The 16,074-nt window shown below is 50.3% G+C and overlaps 9 protein-coding genes across 9 annotated transcripts; 3 read left to right on the forward strand and 6 right to left on the reverse strand.

The window, feature by feature from the left end:
• Window positions 1-229: 229 nt before the first annotated feature.
• N7515_002345 (uncharacterized protein) lies at window positions 230-985 on the forward strand (the record flags this gene model as incomplete). The annotated part of the gene is made up of 3 exons (XM_056663089.1): window positions 230-271; window positions 325-424; window positions 492-985. 3 exons carry the CDS (start codon window positions 230-232, stop codon window positions 983-985), a joined length of 636 nt encoding a protein of 211 aa, XP_056525202.1.
• Window positions 986-1,244: 259 nt separating this feature from the next.
• On the reverse strand, window positions 1,245-2,280 carry N7515_002346 (palmitoyl-(protein) hydrolase; the record flags this gene model as incomplete). Its single annotated transcript, XM_056663090.1, has 5 exons — window positions 1,245-1,350; window positions 1,408-1,916; window positions 1,972-2,062; window positions 2,122-2,133; window positions 2,201-2,280. The coding sequence occupies 5 exons, from the start codon at window positions 2,278-2,280 to the stop codon at window positions 1,245-1,247; spliced, it is 798 nt and encodes a 265-aa protein (XP_056525203.1).
• A 197-nt stretch (window positions 2,281-2,477) lies between these two features.
• N7515_002347 (uncharacterized protein) lies at window positions 2,478-3,934 on the reverse strand (the record flags this gene model as incomplete). Its single annotated transcript, XM_056663091.1, has 2 exons — window positions 2,478-3,835; window positions 3,904-3,934. 2 exons carry the CDS (start codon window positions 3,932-3,934, stop codon window positions 2,478-2,480), a joined length of 1,389 nt encoding a protein of 462 aa, XP_056525204.1.
• A 1,164-nt stretch (window positions 3,935-5,098) lies between these two features.
• Window positions 5,099-5,835, reverse strand: N7515_002348 (putative GPI anchored protein; the record flags this gene model as incomplete). Its single annotated transcript, XM_056663092.1, has 2 exons — window positions 5,099-5,353; window positions 5,419-5,835. 2 exons carry the CDS (start codon window positions 5,833-5,835, stop codon window positions 5,099-5,101), a joined length of 672 nt encoding a protein of 223 aa, XP_056525205.1.
• An 810-nt stretch (window positions 5,836-6,645) lies between these two features.
• Window positions 6,646-7,278, reverse strand: N7515_002349 (copper transporter family protein; the record flags this gene model as incomplete). Its single annotated transcript, XM_056663093.1, has 2 exons — window positions 6,646-6,760; window positions 6,815-7,278. The coding sequence occupies 2 exons, from the start codon at window positions 7,276-7,278 to the stop codon at window positions 6,646-6,648; spliced, it is 579 nt and encodes a 192-aa protein (XP_056525206.1).
• A 292-nt stretch (window positions 7,279-7,570) lies between these two features.
• N7515_002350 (ferric reductase family protein) lies at window positions 7,571-9,709 on the forward strand (the record flags this gene model as incomplete). The annotated part of the gene is made up of 2 exons (XM_056663094.1): window positions 7,571-7,731; window positions 7,780-9,709. The coding sequence occupies 2 exons, from the start codon at window positions 7,571-7,573 to the stop codon at window positions 9,707-9,709; spliced, it is 2,091 nt and encodes a 696-aa protein (XP_056525207.1).
• Window positions 9,710-10,291: 582 nt separating this feature from the next.
• On the forward strand, window positions 10,292-11,243 carry N7515_002351 (uncharacterized protein; the record flags this gene model as incomplete). Its single annotated transcript, XM_056663095.1, has 4 exons — window positions 10,292-10,499; window positions 10,533-10,651; window positions 10,721-11,083; window positions 11,157-11,243. Coding segments are annotated over 4 exons (777 nt in total), but the record flags the coding sequence as incomplete, so codon positions are not given.
• Window positions 11,244-11,654: 411 nt separating this feature from the next.
• N7515_002352 (putative serine/threonine protein kinase) lies at window positions 11,655-13,722 on the reverse strand (the record flags this gene model as incomplete). Its single annotated transcript, XM_056663096.1, has 3 exons — window positions 11,655-11,745; window positions 11,801-13,115; window positions 13,176-13,722. The coding sequence occupies 3 exons, from the start codon at window positions 13,720-13,722 to the stop codon at window positions 11,655-11,657; spliced, it is 1,953 nt and encodes a 650-aa protein (XP_056525209.1).
• Window positions 13,723-14,685: 963 nt separating this feature from the next.
• Window positions 14,686-15,162, reverse strand: N7515_002353 (cupin domain-containing protein; the record flags this gene model as incomplete). Its single annotated transcript, XM_056663097.1, has 3 exons — window positions 14,686-14,715; window positions 14,769-15,000; window positions 15,071-15,162. 3 exons carry the CDS (start codon window positions 15,160-15,162, stop codon window positions 14,686-14,688), a joined length of 354 nt encoding a protein of 117 aa, XP_056525210.1.
• Between the last annotated feature and the right edge of the window lie 912 nt (window positions 15,163-16,074).

Consider the following 16,074-nt stretch of genomic DNA (forward strand, 5'->3'; position numbering starts at 1 on the left):
GTACGCAGTACTAAGTAGCATGATCCCCTGCCTAGAACTTATGCAAAGCACTTTCCCAATTCTTCTCCTGCTTTCTTTTTCTTCCGCCAAGTGAAACACAAAGAGCCGATCAATTTGACAACGACCTTGGACCAGCTGTAAGAAACTGGCCGAACATTCCAGTGAAGCTTTGTGATCAATTTCCAATTACTCGTCAGCTCCAAAACCAATCCAAAAGAAGCTTCAAAAAATGCGCTTCCTCTGTCTCCACGGCGGCGGCACAAACGGCGAAGTATGTATCTCCGTATACAACAACAGCTCCAACACCAAACTAACCATGACCAGATCTTCGAAATCCAAACCGGCGGCTTACGCCAACAACTAGAGAAACATGGCCATAAGTTCAAATTCATGAACGGCAAGATCCCTGCCAAAGTCGAAGAAGGCAAGTCCATCCAGCCTACACTACAGTCTGTCTCTCAGAAACCCAACTAACATACTAACCAAACCAGAACTCGAAGGCATAGTCGACGGCCCCTTCTACAACCACTACAACCGCGGCCCAAACCCGCCTGGGTCAAGCATGCTCGAAGCAATCGAGCACACCAAGCGATTCATCGCATTGCAAGGCCCCTTCGATGCAGTAATGGGTTTCTCACAGGGTGCAGCCCTTGCCGCCTCATTGCTGATCCATCACAGCAGGACGCGTCCGGCTGAGCCGCCGCTGTTCAAGGTGGCGGTGTTTATCTGCGGTGCGGCGCCGTGGGATAGTTCGGGGTTGCAGCAGATTGCGCCGCGGGAGACGTATCCGATTACGGTGCCGACGGCGAATATTGTGGGCAAGGCGGATTCGCTGTTTGAGGAGGGGGTGAGGCTTTATGGGCTTTGTGAGCCGAAGAAGGCGGGGTTCTTTGATCATGGGTCGAAGCATATGGTGCCCTTTGATTTGAAGAATACCGAGGAGATGGTTAGGGTTATTTTGGAGGCTGTGGAGAAGGCTGGTTAGTTATGTCAAAGGGGTTTATATGCTATAGCCTGGCTTTAGTGGTATATTCAATATTGGTGTCTGAATTGGCGTTGTTATGTATGTGAATCACCAAAATAAAAGATGATAGAGCTAAAGTGGGTTAATACTGGGGTCGTCTGGATTTCTCCTGTCTTGCCGACTGAATCCTAGACCAAGCAACAGCTGCCAGAACCACCACTAGCCCTATGACTAGGGTATATCCCCATTGTCCACTAATCATCCTCTGATCATGACCAAGTCATAAACCAGCGGTGGCGTTACCATCTCCCTCTGCGGGAATGGCTTTTTCTATGAATTTCTCCAGATCATCAATCTCCTGGGGATCCGCTGAGTGGCCAAGATTACTGCGAGATCAAATTAGCAAATCAATCGACACCCAGTCGAGGAGACCATCAACATACGCATATTGGTGGAAGCTAACATCCTCAAGACCCATCGTCTTAAGCAACTCCGCCGACTTCTTTCCGTAGTCGAACTGAACAACCTCATCCTCCAATCCGTGGCCCAGGAAGAACGGCGTCTTCTTATTCACCCACTCCTCAGGCAGGAAATTCTTGATCTTGTCGCTCAGAAGCAAGTATGACGACAGCCCAAAGACACCGCCAAGCTTCTCCTTGCAGGTGACTCCGGTGAAGACGGACATCGCACCGCCCTGCGAGAACCCGCCCAGGATGATTCGCGACGCCTTGATACCTTTGTCCATCTCTTCCTTGATGAGAGTGTTGAAGTAGTCGCGGGAGCGCAGGATGCCTGCTTCGTCTTGGGAGCGGAGGGATTCTTCGAAGTCCAGCTGATAGAGTAATTGAGGGTCAGCGATGTGAGTTTGCGGTTGGAGGGCAGGGAAGTGAGGGCTTACATCGCGGCCAAGCTTGGAGATGTCATACCATCCCGGCATGCTCATGCCAAAGTTCTGATAAGCATTGGGTCAGCAATGGTTCTTCTTGTGCTGTATGATGATCACATACAACTGTGATAGGGATCGTGGGCGCATTGGGGAAGATGAAGGCCACTTCGTCGAACTTGCCGCGGCGGCGCCAGTTCTGTGCCAGAGCCATCCTATGAAAGATCGGTCGTCAGAGTTGAGAGAGAGACCTTCAGTCGAATGAGTTGCTTACCATCCGGCACCACTAGAGTTGGTATATTGTCAGTCGATATTGTACTTCATCGGCTTCATCGTCTTTAGGCTGCACTCACCTGTCTCCCAGCCCGTGGGCCATGATGACTGTGGCGGTGTGCTTCTTTAGCGCGGGAACAACGAAAGGAGCGCGAGCCATGTTCAATATTCTGTTAGGATAAAATAGATGAAGACAATCTGAACCGATCTCAGCTGTTTCTCCCCCACGATTCTGCCTCCGAGGTTATCGCCAATCTCACCGCCCACTCGATAACAGCCTGAAAATGAAACATCCGTTTCATTCTTGAAGAGCTCATTCTATGCATTAAACATTATACTAGGTAAACAGGCCTCCCGTCAAACATCCTCAAGAGAGTACATGTCCTGCTTAATCGACTCCACCGTCTCATTGATGAGACCCGCCTCGACAACCCCCTGCTGCCACGAGATAGCCAGCACCATACACCCATCACAACCAGTAGCAACAGACACCTCAATAGCGCTACCCATGACACTAGCACACTGCGAGAACACCAGTCCATCAATAGAAGGCATCTGCGGATCAGTCTGCGGAACCATTTCCCCAACATTCGACACCTCAAAGCTCCTATCGCGCTCCTTTCCAATCCTAGACAAACACAGCTCATGCTGGTAATCGTCGACGAACTGCAGCAGACTCGAGCTAGCATTTCTCCCTTTCATATTCAGCACAGACTGGATCGTCTTCCGGGATCGTTTAGTCTCCGCCCATGGGAAAGAGTCATCAGACGGCCAGACAGCAGCCCGGCAGTAAGACTCCTCGTAGTCCTGAAACCAGACGCCCATCGCCTCATCATTGATGGCGGGCAGCCAGCGCCTGCATGAGACAGTGCCGGAGCAGACGAGTCGCGTGAAATGGGCTGGAATGTGTGCGAAGATGGAACGGGCGACGATTACCTGCAGCAGTGCAGTGATCGTTGTGTCCTCCATTCGACATCTGGCTTTTGCCGTGGCCATGAGTAGTTTAGAGAATGGGACCAGGCGCAAGCGTGTCTGAGATGGACCCAGGATTTTGGAGCCGGTCCAGAGACCCGATGGATGTCTGGAGAAGACCTTTGCGTGGAACATTTTCTTGGCGAGGTATGGGAACGAGAGAGACTGTGAGTGCATGAGTTCAACGTTTGGTAGCAGGGGAATTGACGGCGGCACGATGATTGCTTTGGTCTGCTCTGATGAGTCTATTGTCCCCAAAGCTTGCAGGAATGTGTGGTGAAAGGCTTTTCCTGAAATCCCATCGCCAATGGCTTGGTGGTAGACAAATGCTGCGGTAAACTGCCGCTCATTCTCTGTGTCTAGCAGAATACCGAGTCTCCAAAAGGCACTCGGCGTCTTGAATGGCGTGTTGTGCTGAGTTGCAAGCAGTGTTTGCAGGTCAAGGTCTGGAGCTGGCTCGCCATTGGCTTCAATGCCTAACAAGCCGGGCTTTCGGTCCCGGAAAGATACAACCTGGTCCAGATTAATGCGTGGCAGCCGCACGAAGTAAGGGTCTTGGGTGTGGTCGTCTGCCACGATGGCGGATAGCGACGGATGTTGCGCAATTGCGGCTTCACATGCTTGGTACACGTAGTCTTTGATGGGAAGTACGAATGTGTCTGGTAAGACATAGGTTGCTGACATGGCCACGTTGAGATAGAATCCTACTTGATGGCGCGACGTGGAATATTGTTCCAACCGACCTGAATAGTATCAGGCTTTGTTGATCGCCGGAATTTGTTCCCGGCAGTACAGCGGGGGTTGTACTCACCAACAGGGCGCAGTATCTCAAAGTTCTCCATGATGGCTTGTTCTTAGAGCCATCCGACTAAATGTTAGGTTTCGATCTGATGTTCTGGAGCCAGATAGGTCTGGCTATTATTCTCTGTGCAGGTTGCTCACTGCCCAGCTTGTCCATAGCCTAATTCCAAAGACTGCGGGCAACCCGCAACCGTGGGTAGCACTCTGCTATCCATACCTACTGCAAAATGAGGCCATGGGTAGGTCACCGTAGTAGCTAGGTCTCTCACCCCCCAAACCCGCACTAACTATTTCCCTTGTTACTACCAAAAGTTAGTTGACGGAAGAAATTGCCCATCACTTGATACAGAGACCAAGGGCATCTGCGAGGAAGAGCCGACCTTCCTCGTAAAAAATTCGGTACACAAACCCCTGAATCCCTTCATGCCAGATTGTCAGATATTCATTCATTCATTCATTCATTGGATTATTCGCATTCATATCCATCTTCACATTGGACAGCCTGTATTTCTGCTGTCCCCCGTGGGGGTTCAGCTCAGCAACACCGGTGAATCAGCACCCGCGCAGGGCCAGCCGGCTGTCGACCACTGGACCTCAGTTGCAGATGTATATACTAATAACCTCTTATTCATTTGCCTAGCATATGTGAAGCATTTCGTTCTAGCAAATAAAATCCTGTGACAGCTTCGACGAGGAATGTACAACAGTACACCCAATCCGCAAGCAACCAAACCAGCTGGAAAGTGTATCAGACAAGCCATGGATGAACTATCGGGCCTTAACCTCGACACAAGAGACATTGAACTGAACTGGAGACATTGAACTGAACTGACTCACCTACTGAAGAACTTAAGAAGACTATATGAAGATAGTACCACTCTCACCGTCTCACGTAACTAGCTCGATGTTTAACGAAGTCAAGTGGTGATGCTGGCCTACTAAGTATTGTAAGACCAAAATCGTTAACTACCAAAGAACATAATGAAATTGAGAAACCTAGGTATTGCCATATGTATTTTTGATTGAATGCTAAGTGCCCGGTACATAGTGTAAGAAGCAACAGCCATATGAAAGGACACATTCTGCAGGGAGCATCCACAAGCGTAAACCCGTATGTCAAGTGTGTTAATCTCGTTGATTCATTATACATCGCTAGACTTCACAGGGAACCAAATGAAGCAAAGAAAGGGCCGACAGACCAACTTTTACAGAATAGCAAGACCACCGGCAACAGCAGCACCAAGGACACCCCAAGCGGCAGTTTGCATTGGAGCCGCAGCGCCCTTGGAGGTGGAAGTTGTGGAAGAACCACCACTCTGTGCGTCGCCTTCAGCAGTGGACTCATTGGCATTGCGCTTAGCAGCGGCCTCGGGGAAAGCAGTAGCGACAAGGTTCGTGTTGTTGGTGCAGGCTGGAGGTTTCTCGTAGGTAATATCGGAAGAGAACTGGACATCGGCACACTGCATTTCATTAGTATGTTGCACTAGATACCAAGGATTTCTGAAATCCCAAGACAAGAACTTACAGCATAGAGACCACCAGTCGGGTCTCCGTTGGTTTGCACCTGGAGAGTAGCATTCATTCCGTTGGTGAGGTTGCGGCCAATCATTTTCTCGTTGATCTCAACATGAGGCAGACAGAACTCGCCCAGGCCTTTAACCTGGAAGGTTGGCGTGAGGACGAAGTTGAAGTTGTCACTAGGTTCGTTGCCCAGAGCGAGGAGGACCTCGACTGCGGTCGTGGCGTGGTGCATCTCGAGAGCGACCGGGAATGAGCCTCCAGATAGTGGGAGTTTCGTACGGTCTGAAGACTGGCTCATTCCACCACAGGGAAAGTTGGTCATTGTGTCTGTGTTGAAGCCGCGGGACTTAGGGTACATGAGCTTGAAGTGTGCTGCGGCGAATGGCACGCTGGCCATACAGGCGAGGAGGGAGAACTTCATTGTGTGTATTGGGTATGTTCAAGAGTTGCGAATGAATAGAGACGATAGTTTGACGGAGCTGGCGATCAGGTCAATTAAAGAGACGCGCAGGAGTCGCATGGGAGCTCTACATTAGGTACATGATGAGGGAGTTAGCGGGACCTGAGCAAGACAGGGTCCACCTAAGAGACCCCGCTGGAAATCAAACATCGGCAATTTGACTTTGTGAATGTGAGTACTTCGGAATAATCCGAACCTTCCTATCTTGTCTTTTGAGCTCAGCATTGAACTACAGCGAGGATTTCGGCACTTCACTCTGATGCTACTTCTCAGATCTATTTGAAAAGTGAGATATGTCGCACCAAGGCACCATGGCTCCTTTAAGTTGACGCTGTACCATAGTCAACAGGTCTAAATCCGATGACATAGTCTTCCACGTGAACCGCTCAGACCACATCTAAACTCTTGGAAGAGGGCTGGAGCCGGAGGTGAAATAGCGCGGATAGCGGATATTACCCGAGCCACTAGGCCGAGTCTGGTTAGTAAATTAGCTCAATCAAGCGCACGCTTAGTCATGTGATCGCATGCAGCCCTGAAAGTTGGACCCACACTCCACGAGGACCGGAGACGGTGATAAATGGATTGAGTACGGAGTAAACGGAAATTCCGGGAAGAGCAAAGTTTTATCACAGTAAGAGTCATTGAGAAGTCTATGTCATAATATTCGCTCAGCATTAGTCCCAACGCCAGACCGATAAGATGGTGTTCAAGAAGTCGTAAAGCTCAATATGCAAAAAGATGTGTCATAAGTCAAAAGCGGTTATCTCACGGCTAGTGCGCGTGCTCATTAGCTTCAATGAAACGTCCCACCGCCAATTCTCCGAGAAAAGCCCCTCCGAGCACAGAGCAAAAATAGCCGACATTCATAGTCATGACAGCCAACATACTAGAAACAGCATAAGTATCAATTCGGTCAAGATAGGAAGAGAGAAAAACTCACAGTAGATATGACACGCCAGCGATGCATAGATAAAGACAAGCCCGTGGGAGATCAACGCTGAACCGCCAGGGGAGTGGGCCTGGAGATATGTTGTGAACGACTTTGACAGACTCCTCAATTCCTTGCGCCGTAATGAGCGATGCCATTTTTGCGTCTGGGTCTGCATCGATGTTGGCAGCTTCAGTGTTCTTTCCGGCAACGGTGACATATCGCCGGTTGAGATGAGCGGCTCGCCAGCGTCGCTCCATTGTTGCTTTGAACGCGATAAGACATCGGTCGATGATGGCAAGGACAATCAAGAAGATGCATGTTCCTGCAAAGCTGCCAGAAGATGATGGGGTCCATGCATTTGAGAACAGTGGCGTGTCGTGGGTATTCGTGAACACCATGGTCATTGTCATTGAGGAGCTTGTACTGCTTGAGCCAGAGCCGTGGCTATGGCCGCCCATATCCATGCCCTCCATTGTTGTTAAGGATGTAGTGTGAAGGAGAGGACGGAGAAATGAAAGGTGAAGATGGAGAGATATCAACGTTGAGATTGTCAACTTTGTACGACGCATTGGGTGACCCCGGCAAAGCTAAAACAGCCCGAAGCCCACATGGATGGTGGACCGACCCACTCCCCAACTTGGCAGTGAGCATGGGTGAGCATAATATTGGTAATCGGTGCTGTCATTGGTTAGCATCCACTTCAATCGTATTCTCTAGATCTCAAAACTCCGTCTTCTGAAGTTCTGAGCTTCACCCCAGCACAAAATGTCCATGTCAATGGGTGACATGCCCGCGGGCTCAATGTCCATGGGCGATGGCGTTCCCAGCCTATTTACGTTACAGAAAATGTACTGGGCTGTCGCGGGAAGTGCCATCGGTGCAGCGACACTGGTCAACGTGCTGGATCGCATCATTGCTCGGCAACGGTAGGCCTACCGATCTCCATAGGGGTGATTGACGCTGACGACAAATAGGCTGCGCGATTCTTCACTCACACCTGCAAAACCAAAATCAATATTCTTCGGAATCTACGCCACCATCACAGCAATAGTGCGCGAGGTCAGCTATGCAACTATACGACCTCTCAGAGTCGGGGCGTTCACTCTCCATTTCCCACCACTTGGTCCTGTCCTAATCGTGCTCGCAAATCTGCTTACGGTTATGGTCCTGTGTTTTTATAAACTGGACACAATGGATCCATGGAATTGGGAGAATGTCGGTTACCGCACAGGTTTCATTGCCATTTGCCAGCTACCACTCATATTTCTCCTCGCAGGCCGACAGAATATCATTGGTTTCTTGGCTGGAGTGAGCTATGTCGAGCTAAACTGGTACCATCGCTGGGTTGCTCGTACACTATGGCTGACCACCACAATCCATATGGTGTTCTGGTTCCGTAATTGGGCTCGCTGGAACTACATCACTTACCAGCTGTACAACGACCCGCTGACGAAGCGTGGGTTCGCCGCTTGGGTGATTCTGACCTTTATCGTGATCACTTCGTTTGCTCCAATTCGACGACTGAGTTATGAGGTCTTCGTTATCCAGCATCTAGTCACCTTTGTCGGATTCATCGTGGCCGTGTGGATGCATGCGCCCGAAGAAGTCAAGGTCTGGGTATGGATCCCCATTGGCCTAGTGGTATTTGATCGGGTTGCTCGCTATGCCTGGAGTGCATATGCGAATTTGTCCATTTTCCATCGAAATGAAGAGAGAAAGGGTCTCTGGGCGCACGAGGCTACTTTTACTGCACTTCCCGGAAACGTGACTCGCGTCACGGTTGACAACCCCGGGGTCGGATGGAAGCCTGGCCAGCATGTTTTTCTCACCTGCCATTCCATCGTTCCACTGCAATGCCACCCTTTCACTATTGCATCAATTCCAGAGGATAAGAAGATGGAGTTCTTTATCCGGGCGGAGAATGGGGGAACACGACGGTTTTTCCGATATGCCTCGAAGAGCCACAGTGTACTGGGGAATGACAAAGTTGATACCGCGTCCCGTCGGACTATCTTCATTGAAGGGCCATATGGAAGCATCCGGTCCCTGCGTCAGTTTGATAGCGCTGTCCTGTTGGCAGGTGGTATGGGAGCAACATTTGTCATCCCTCTCCTGAGGGATGTTGTCTTGGCTTGGAAAATGGAGAGTGGCCAGCAGGCTGCCACTCGCACAGCTCGTCTGGCTGCCACCAAGCGGTTGCGCTTCGTCTGGGTGATCAAGTCCCGTTCCCAGCTGTCCTACTTCGAGGAACAACTGCAATCTCTGCTGGCAGACGTGGAAGGATGTCGGCGCACATGTCCAGACTTTGACAAAGAGATTGAAGTGAGCATCTATATCACTTGTGATGATAAGCTGGACCCGCCGACCGCTACCTTGCTACCACTGCAGACAAAGGATACCGCCACTTTCAAGGATACCACGGAAGGTGCGGCTAAGGAGGTATCCGAGAAAGGCGACGTACCTGCTTATTCCGTCTCTGTGGATTCAGTATCAACTCCAGGCCCTGTGCTCACAGGTCAGGGCTGTCTCCCTGGTGGAGGTTGTTGTTGCACTACCCAAATCGAAGACGAGGATGACAGTACCGGCTGTGCCTGCAATTGCTCCGGACCAACAGCCGTTCAGTCCGAAAAAGGCGAATCAGGTGTGAACTCGATCCGAAATCAGACCTCCACCGCTGAAAGACCAATCGCTCTCCATACCCTCACTGGCCGTCCCACACCACGAGTCATCATCCAAAAAGTTCTGGAAAAGGCCGAAGGAGAAAGTGCTGTGGTTGTGTGTGGGCCTCGTGGTCTTGCCGACGACGTTCGTCGCAGCGTGGTTTCTCTTAGTGATGAACGAGCTGTGCATAAGGGGACTGGTGCGCAGGGCATTTATTTGCATGTTGAGAACTTTGGACTGTGAAAGAAAACACGGAGCCACGACGTTGACTCTACTACGGGCTGAGCGTTCTCCCTGCCGGTTCGGCCATCCCAACAGCTGGCATGGCCTTGAGCTGAAGCAGCATATGCAAACTTGGCCGGAGGCATCCACCGAAGCCAAGATTCTGGCATGAAGGACTAGCCAGATACCCGTCAAAGCACCGAGAGAAAGCAACGCTTGACAGTGTCTCACTGTGGTTCTCACAGTGAATCCACATGGCAAGGCAGTCGAAACTATCCCGCAATCCTGCCCTGACTCGTAATAGAGCTCACAAGGGCTGGGATGCGACTCGACCTTGAGCTGAAAAGCATATGAACTGAATCACGCCACTCTAACGCAAGCTTGATACCCAATGCCCATTTGCTCAAAGAATAGAAATGGAACAAGACAGCTACCCTTCATGTACCTTCTTTCCCTACGGAGTAGAGCTAGGACGAATGCTTATCCAGTGCTTGTAAACGGTAAATGGCGACGCATCTGCTACCAATTCTTCTACATTCATATAATGATATAAGCCATTTCGAGTTGGCAGTAGCTAGACGTTTATTCTCGTACTTGTACAGGCCAAATCATGCGAAGCTCAAAAGCAAATCGGGAGCGAGGTTGTTGACATTCCCAATTCACACAGCAACCGTCCCCAGCCCAAAGCACCGCAACGAAACAGCTATCAGCATACCAGAAGGCAATACACAGTTTAATCCTGAAAGAATAGAAGAACAGAACCAATTCGTAACCAATCGTTTCAAACAACTGACTCATCACCGCCCGACCCGTCCCGAGCAAAAAAGCACATGACATCATCCAGGTCCCCCATCCCGAAGCTCTCTCCTCACTCCCAAATTCTTCTTCATTACAACCACCTCCAAACAAAACATACCAAAGACACCCAAAAGCCATAACAACCAAGCCAAAATGTTTCGTTTCGTACGCAAACCTATCTACCTACCCAATCCCCTCCCACCCCCAAGTTCCAACAAAGCTAACCCAGAACAGAGCAAAACCCTCGACCCAATCACCCTCTTCCACGCGCCCACCCTGCAAGCCTCAACCCGCGCCCTAAACATCCTCAAACAAGCCTCAGCAACAGCCTCCGAAACCGCAACGGAAGACCAAGCAAGCGACTATGCCCGGCACGCTAAGGTGCAGCGCGGCGAGTTCGAGCTCGAAGTCACTACTTCTCCGCCGACGGTCGATCAGCTGCGCAGTATCCTCGACTACGTGTCGCCGGTTAGCGGTGCCGGTGGGCTCGGGGAGAAGAATACTTATGGGGTTGGGGAGTTGATTAAGGGGGCTAGGGATGCGGAGGATGCGTTGAAGAAGTTCAAGGAGGATAATTCTAGTTTTGTGAGGCCGATTGTAAGTTCTTTTCAAGATTTCTTTTGGAATTGGGATTGGCATTGGAGATTGGTGTGCTAACTTGGTTTTATAGACTGTTGATTGGGTGAATGGTCGGGCTGTCATTGGTGACAATGAGTCTGAGATTCTGCGCATGGTGCGTCAATTGCCTGAGAATTGAGATTGAGGATTCTTTCGATGAGATTGTTGTGGTCTACTTGGTGTGTGGAGATATAATTTGAGTTATCTTTTCTCACCCATATTCCATACATACAATGAAGCAAAGTGCTAGTACTCGCCGAAGACAGGAACTGGCTGTATCATACAAGAATTGACTGTCGCCGCTCACATCCGCATGGTAAAACTAGAGTCCAGAAAAAGACGTGTCGCGTTGAAACGTTTAAAGAATAAAGTTGAAGTCCGATCAGAAAGAAGAGAACAGCAGAAGACGTGCCATTATCCCAATACCGGGACATCTGACACAAGGAAACCAAGGTCCAGCTCGGAGTCACGCAATGCACCAGCAGGCGTAAGAAGATAAGAAGATGACCTGACTGAATATGAATGTGTATGTGGATATCGGTTCAAGAGCCTAGAACATTGTTCCGAATGTGCCGTCCGTAGTAATTGGCTTCCGGGGCGAGGTGCTGCGACCGTTGCTGTCGACGGCAGGTTTGCGATGACTGGAGATAGTTAGTTGAGAACAAGCATAGGAAGGGGTGTTGGCGTCAAACATACCGGAAAGTGAACCCGACAAACAAGCCTTTGCCCATCTGGTCCTCGCGATCGGCCATATCTTCCAGCGCGCGCTGTTTATCATGAACCTCCTTGTACTTGGCCATGTCCGCCTCATTGCTGAAGTCGTCGAAGTACCCAGCATCAGTCTCAGAATCAAGCTCAGGAACAAACGGAGCGCGCTGGGTGCGCAGATTGTTAAAGTCAACCTCGGCGAAGTAGTCATGCGAGTGGATTTCCTTTATACTCTTGAACCGCTGCTCCTTCCCGGCAACCAGTTTCGTGATAAGATCCCATGTCCGCCGTGACAGGAAGTAGTTAGGGTCCTCGTATACAGGCTTCCGCAGCACCTTCTGCCAGCGCTTCAAGTTCTGCCACGTCTCATCGACTGTTGCACCGGCAAACGGCGGGTACCCAGCCAACGCTTCGAAAAGCATACATCCCAAGCTCCAATAGTCGACCGTGAAATCATATTGATCGCCCTTGAGCACTTCCGGCGCCATGTAGTCCGGCGAGCCAACAATCGATTTTGCGTAATTCACTTCCCGCTGGCGTAAGGACTGGTATCCTTGTCTTCGTTCTGCCATGGTACGCTGTTCCATCGGCCGACCGAAAGGAACGGGCGTGTTTCCGACTTCCTCCAGCTTCACGCGCATAGACTCGATCTTGCCGGGGCTTAGCATGCCTGCCGCCAGACCGAAGTCGGTCAGTTTGACGTGGCCTGTGGAGTCGATCAAGAAATTCTCGGGCTTCAGATCCCGATGGATGTAGCCAAGCACATGCAGTGCATCAATACAGCTAAACATCTCTGCAATGTAGAACCGTGCGTGGCGATTGTGAAGAACACCGGTGTTGTTCAGCAGCGTGCGGAAGTCACCGCCGGGAACATACTCCATAGCCAAGTAGATCTGCGTATCATCCTGGAAAGCATAGAGCAGCTTGACGAGCCACTCGCTCTTGGCCGCCGTGAGAATATCGCGCTCGGTCAAGATATGACGAATCTCATCAAGCTTGAAAAGCAGCTTCTTGCTCATGACCTTCAAAGCGCACACTTCGCGCGTGTCCTTCTTCTGTGCGAGATACACCTGTCCATACCCACCCTGACCGACCTGAGTCAATATCTGGAAGTCACCTTGGCGGAGGCGCGTTCGGCGTTTGCGCAGATGAGCGCGCTCGCGACCGAGATATTTCAAGAGAGCCGGTTCATGCTCTTCTTCAGGGGTAGCGGGTGGGTCAGGGTAGGCGGATCGGAATTGTGCGTGGCGGGTTTGGCGGTTGTGGACGTAGCTGAGGAGATCAAAGTAATGGTCGAGGAAATCTGAGGCATGCCAATTAGAATCGTACTTTTTCAGGTGGCATGATAGGAATCAACACTTACAGAGCTGGGTTACATTGACCAGGCGCTTCACCTTGGGCTGTGCCAGTTTCTCCATTTCCTCTGGCGTGAGGCCGCGCATCTGGACCTGGCGCTTAGTTGTGTCATCGCGGGGTGGGGGTTGATACGCCTGCTGGCGTGAAAGGGCTGCAGCAGTCGGGGTCGAAGCCAGCTCCTTCGTTAGGCGCGTCGGATTCGGCGGTGTGTTTTCCTTGTTGGCTCTGCGGGTTGGGCTGGAAGGGGTCTGATGGACCACGCTCTCGTTCAAGTCCTCGCCACTCTTGCCAGCAGAGAACATAGGATGATTGTAATGATTGTGGGTCGATTTTGAGGGAGAAGTGGGTGTCAACTTCATCGCCTTGTCGAAAACATTAGGCAAGTCGAGTGCGCCCGGCGGCATTCGTGACTTGCTGGGGCTACCCTGAGGGGTCTGTGGGGGACTGGTGAAGCCATCGGCGGGAGTAGAGGGACGATCGAATTGACCACGAGTATGTAACAGTGGTGGCGGATTGGGGAGTCGAAGACCGTGGTCCTCTGAAAGAATCGCCATGATGAGTGAGTTGGAGGAGCGATAGAGGGGTTTGGATTCGAGCCCCTAATGATAAGGCCGGAAGACTAGTCGGCACTAACAACTGCCTAAAAGAATAAAGGCAAAGTGTGTTGGGAGTGAATGTTTTAGTGCCTGAACAAGGTAAGAAAGAACCTTCAACGAAAGGAAAAAGAAAAAAAAAAAAAGAAAAGAAAAAAAGATCCAAGATCAACTGGCCTCAGCCTCTTAGAGAAGAAAAGCCTTAAGATTTATGTTTATTATTTCAAGTCGATCACTCTCCACCGAGATCGAATATGATCTTGATTCTCATTTTCTAAAATCCACCCCCATCTGTTCCCCGATCAACTTTCCCCCTTCCTCGCGGAGTTGCTGTAGCAACTTGCCCCACGTCATACGGGCTATGCAACACCCGGCCTGAGACCCATGAATTTATCGGAGCTGTACGTCATGTCCACTATTATGACTTGCGCCTACTTTATCGATGGGGTCCCTTTCAGCTGGGGTCGGCCTTAGTCTTCATCGTATGGGACCAAGCTGAAACAATCACTGGTCGATGGACTCGGCATATATGGATTTTTGACTTTTCCCGATCCCCAGTCGAGACCAATTGAATGTTGTGCGTCTCCCCGAAGCACTGGCGCATTGACAGCTGGAAAAAGGAGTACAACATAGGGGCTGAAAGGTGTTCCCACATTCATTATTGGGTTTGAGGCTATTGCAAGGGATATAAGCAAACTACCAGATTGGGAATGGTCAATCTGACAGGGTCGACGGTTCCATGGATCTAGGCACGGGGACCCCGATAATTGGCAAAACCGGAAACAACAACCACTAACCAGTCAACCAAGGAACGCTCGAGCAAAATCAGGGGACGAGAAATGTCAGAATTGAAGCTTAAAATACGATTCATTCCTAAATAATGCAGTTATTACCCCCTCTAGATGATAATAATCGCTATATTATTCAAGCACCACCCTGCTTCCGCTGGCCGGTCTGGTTGATTTCGTTAGTTTCACCCTTGAACCATATTCTGAGGAGGTACCCACGAAGAATGCCAATCCATAATCTTCCGTCGTGAAGGTGATCGTGGTTCCAGCCGGGAAGTAAAAGACATCACCCTTAGTCGCCGTGACCGTCGCGCCCGTCTCATCGGTAATGCCAAATGAGCCCTCGAGGATAATCTTCATCTCGTCATAGGTGTATGTGTAAACGAGGGGTGTGCCTTTCTCCAATCGGTAGAAGCCAGCAGACATGGGTGCGTTGGGGTTTTCCTTCTCGCTAAAAGTATCCAATGTCAGTCAGCAAACTGCTCAGCAATAACTGACTTTCCAACTGATCCTGGTCGTACCTGGTGGCAACATCGCCCAAGAAGGCGTTCTCGTTGGCGATAAGAGGCGGCTTGTAGGTGGATTGCGCCTGGGCGAGGTAGGTAAACGGCATGGTGGAGGTATGAAGGTGAGTTACTTGGAGCAATGTACGGACTTGGAGAACAGCAATGAATCAATTATCTAGCTATGCTCAGTCGCAGGATATCGGTCCTTTTATATATGGCGTGGCGGTAATCTGCCATCGCACGAAAATGCGCTTCAGAGGGCAATCTTCCATGAGACTTGGCCTAGGAGATCGGATATCCAGTGGGATATCCAGTGAGTAACGGATTTGATGTCCGGACTAGGCAGCCCCGCAGAGATATTGATAGGAGATCAGAAGAATGAGGAGGGGTGAACCAGTGATGAGGGGAATCGTGAGGAGAAAGAGTCCCGAAGTCGGAGTGGGGGGAAGATGCTGTCCCCATGAGGAGCGAAGGACCGATCTCCAACCATGAGAGGTGCTCACTGTGTACTTTATCTCATGAACCATGGACCATCTTAGGGATATTTTTACCTATCGCGGTTAGTCCTTCCCAATGTCTTGGCATGGGACGTTAACACCATCAAACAACAAGAACTGGGACACATCGCATTGACATATTGAATAAATGGAACTATAAGACTGAGGATTGCAAACGATATGCCCAACCAAACTGCCAAATGACAGACATGACAGACATGACAGACATCCCGAAGAAAACTCGCTACGGCCATTGTGAACTACGTCGTTGGTAGAAGGAGGTTTCCCAATCTCGGGAGCACCAGCTACAGAAATGTAAAAATTGGATCATGGAAAGTGTCTGGTAGGTCGAGTATGTCCTGGTCATGAAGAAGTTGTCCAAGACATAACAAGTAACAACCATGACCGTGACTGACTGCAAGTGTGAAGCCTCCATGTATGTTTTAATCAGGTTGCAGATCACCGATCATACTCATGGAAAGATATTGATTAGCCTCCTGGAAGTGGTCTTCACTTGAAGAC

Source organism: Penicillium bovifimosum (genome assembly GCF_028826915.1).
Source record: "Penicillium bovifimosum strain IBT 22155 chromosome Unknown utg000002l_segment0_segment0, whole genome shotgun sequence".
NCBI classification, from domain to species: domain Eukaryota; kingdom Fungi; phylum Ascomycota; class Eurotiomycetes; order Eurotiales; family Aspergillaceae; genus Penicillium; species Penicillium bovifimosum.